At 50.8% G+C, this 3189-nt stretch overlaps 1 protein-coding gene across 1 annotated transcript in view; it reads right to left on the minus strand.

Moving 5' to 3' along the window:
- The window catches only part of TMEM213 (transmembrane protein 213), a 3277-nt gene extending 2014 nt beyond the window's left edge, over positions 1-1263 (minus strand). The window contains exon 1 of the mRNA XM_005421096.1: positions 1182-1263. Coding sequence (XP_005421153.1) covers positions 1182-1263 — 82 coding nt within the window. The remainder of the gene's footprint in view (positions 1-1181) is intronic.
- Between the last annotated feature and the right edge of the window lie 1926 nt (positions 1264-3189).

The raw sequence follows: 3189 nt of genomic DNA on the forward strand, positions 1-3189 counted from the left end.
CAGAGCAGGCAGAAGCCATGAGAGAACTATTTCCAGTCAAGGCATCGCTCTGAGCTGGTAATTTGGAATGAAATAGGGAAAATCAGCACCAGCTTGATTTCACCAAAGAGTGCAAAATAAGAGCTCAGGTTTAGTTTCAGCTGAGGAAAACAAAACAGAATGAGATGCATTTGACCAAAGATTTGCTTTGAGTTTGGTCTTTTCCAAGTAACAGCAAGTAAACTGAGGTTGTCCTGTAGGACACGTTCGCCTTGGGATCACCTGCTCTTGCCCAGCCCTGTGATTTGAGCTGATCCACCACCAGCAGTACCAGAGCTTTCCCTGTGGCCTCTGCCATGCTCAGAGGGAGCCCCTGGGCCACCTGCTCCAGGGAAGGGTCTGAGTATTCCCCATTCTTCTGTCTGAGACTGTAGGATTTGCAGGATGACCTTGGCCAAGCCCATAGTTTGTTTTCTCAGTTAATAAGTACCTCACAGAAGAATCATTAAAACCTGTGTATGACCTGTGGAAGGAAGTACTGCAGAATGCCAAGTGCTGGTTTGTTTTTAGATCTTGCAGCCCAAAGAACAGGCTGGCAAAGCCAGCCCATCTTTAAACAGCTGGCAGCTCTCATCTGCTGCTGAAATACAAATGCAGGCAGTAGCTGGTGAGAAAGGAGCAACTCACAGGTCTCACTTACATTTTGGTTTCGGGCAACTTCTACAATTAAGGTGGTACCAAAGCCACATTTTCTGCAATAAGCTTGTAATGGAAGTTAAATCAGACTATAGTGGGTGGTATTCCAGGTGGTCCTTTGCCTCAGCAAGCAGGAGAAGGCCAAGTAACTGTGGCCTCTGTCTCCTGGCCATTCAGAGGAGCAACCTGCAACTCAGTCACAGTTACAGCGGCTCTGTAAATAACCGGCAAAAGAACATCCCTTTGCATTGTGATCAGTCATTCTTATCAGCATTAATTAATTCCAGCTCTTTCTACTTTTTAGGTGAAGCAAGGGAGTGCTCCCTTATTTTTAAAGAACAAACTGCTGTCGGTGGGCAGTACATGAAGGAATTGAGAGGGGGAAAGGGCAGGGTATCAGAACTAGAGGAGAAGGAGAAGGAGAAGGAGAAGGAGAAGGAGAAGGAGAAGGAGAAGGAGAAGGAGAAGGAGAAGGAGAAGGAGAAGGAGAAGGAGAAGGGAAATACCTGCTGAGCAGAAGTCCCAGAGGGCAGTGGTGAGGCAGAGCAGAGCGAGGGCTGCCCGGGGCTCCCAGGACAAGTGCTTCATGCCGAGGGTGCCACTCCAGTGTCCCCACAGAGCAGGTGGCTGTCGCTGTCACTGTCAGATCTGCTGCAGCAATCCCTCGGTGAGCCCCGGGAGCCGCTGTGCTGGGCAGAGGGTGGAGCAAGGGAGCTTCCTGCTGCCAGGACACCTTGAGCTTTCCTGCCACAGCCAGGTGAGCAAAGAGAAGGGCTCTGACCAAAACAGCTTCAGTGGGAGTGGATACCAGGAGGTGGCCCCTGAAGGTTAAGCCTGAAGGTTTCTCCCCAGGATATGCTGCAGCTGGAAGGAGGAAAGGCCTCCAGAGCCAGCCCTTCCCAACAGGGCAGCTTCTGTCTTTTGAGTCCTGTGAAGATGGTTTAATAGAGCTAGAAAGGAGCAGAGGACTGGAGCAGAGGCTTTGTCTCCCACTTTGACTATTTTTTTTTTTTTTTTTTGCATGTTCACTGACCTGACTTCCAGTGAAGTGATGCTTTTTTGGAATAGCTGTGTGGAATCCCAAAACCCAGCAGCATTAGGTCTGCTTTTGTTCTTTCCCTGTGAGCACAGCTCTCCCCCTGCCTCCATCACCCTCTGTATAAGGTGATTCTGGAAAAGCTGTTCTTTCTTCTCTGGTGGCTATTGCACCTCCTCCTTGGGATGTGCAAAGCAGAAGCTGAACCTTCCTGCAAGCATAGCTCTGTCTGCACACCAGGAGGGATGACAGAAAATGGATGCTTTTGACAGAAAAAAGATTGCAGGAATTTTTGACAGAAAAAGGATTGCAGGAATTTTTCTGCAATCCTGGCTGGAAAAGCCACACTGTAAAGTGCATGTGGTGTTGTCCTGGTCTGATGAGCAGCACACTTTGCTGTTCTTCCCCAGGCTGTTGGCTGTGCTTGCTCCTATCTTTGCCGTGATGATATCCTTGTTAAAGAAAACATCAGGCATGAAATCAGGCAGGAGGGCACTGGGAGAGGCAAGCTCTGCAGGGAGCTGATGCTCCCTGGTTGCTGGTGCTCTTCTGCAGTGGTCACTCATTTCTTTGGGTGCTCCTGTTGGAAGGGACCTGTCTGGGGCCTGCTGTGGATTTGCAGATATCTAAGGGGAGGCACGGGGCAAGGCATGTGGGGCAGCAGTCCTTGTAGGATGGAGAGCATTTAACAACTTTCTTTCTTTCCCTTCCATATGGCTGAAACCCACAGGAAAGGACACAACACGACAGGCTTCCCACGTGAATGGCACACACCAGGGTACAGCTCTGCCAAGCTGTGAGGTTGATTTGGCCTCCCTTCATTTAAGGAAAACCTTGACAGCAAAACCCACATGAGCTTGGCCCTGCCCAGTGTTTCTGTGGGGTGAACCCGCTTGTCCTCGCCACCGAAAATGCTCTGCTCCCACCCAGCTGTGACAATTTCCTGATGCATCAGGACAAGGCAGCCAGATGTTCCCCAGGCAGAGGGCACGCGGAGCTGCAGGGGAAGGCAGGTCAGCTGGGACGGGCGTGTGTGCCCAGCCTGTTTTCATGTCAACACGCCAGCAGTGCTGGCAGAGCTGGAGCTGTGCTGGCTGGTCTGTGACAGACACCTCCTGCTGCTGCTGGGATGCACGGCCCTGTCCCCCTGCCCTTCAGCTGACACCCCACGTGTGGCACCAGGTGAGTCGTGGGGCTGTGACCCAGCAGCCACCACCCTCGGCAGACAGGAGTCACAGCAGGAGAGATGCTGTAAAATGCTCAGAGCTGCTTGAAATTCACCCCTGGGATAATCTTCATCTCTGGCTTGTTTCAGTGTCTCAGTCCTTTTGTGGAGGTTGCCTTTAATCTGTGTATTTTTCTGAGCTACCTGTTGCATCAAAACTAAACTTTAACTCTTTAAGTGGGAAAGCTCCTCTGCTGTCTGCCAGATTCGCCTCTGCCTCTTGAATTTCTCACCTTCTATTCCCACTGAAAAT

Source organism: Geospiza fortis, unplaced genomic scaffold (assembly GCF_000277835.1).
Source record: "Geospiza fortis unplaced genomic scaffold, GeoFor_1.0 scaffold10, whole genome shotgun sequence".
NCBI lineage: Eukaryota > Metazoa > Chordata > Aves > Passeriformes > Thraupidae > Geospiza > Geospiza fortis.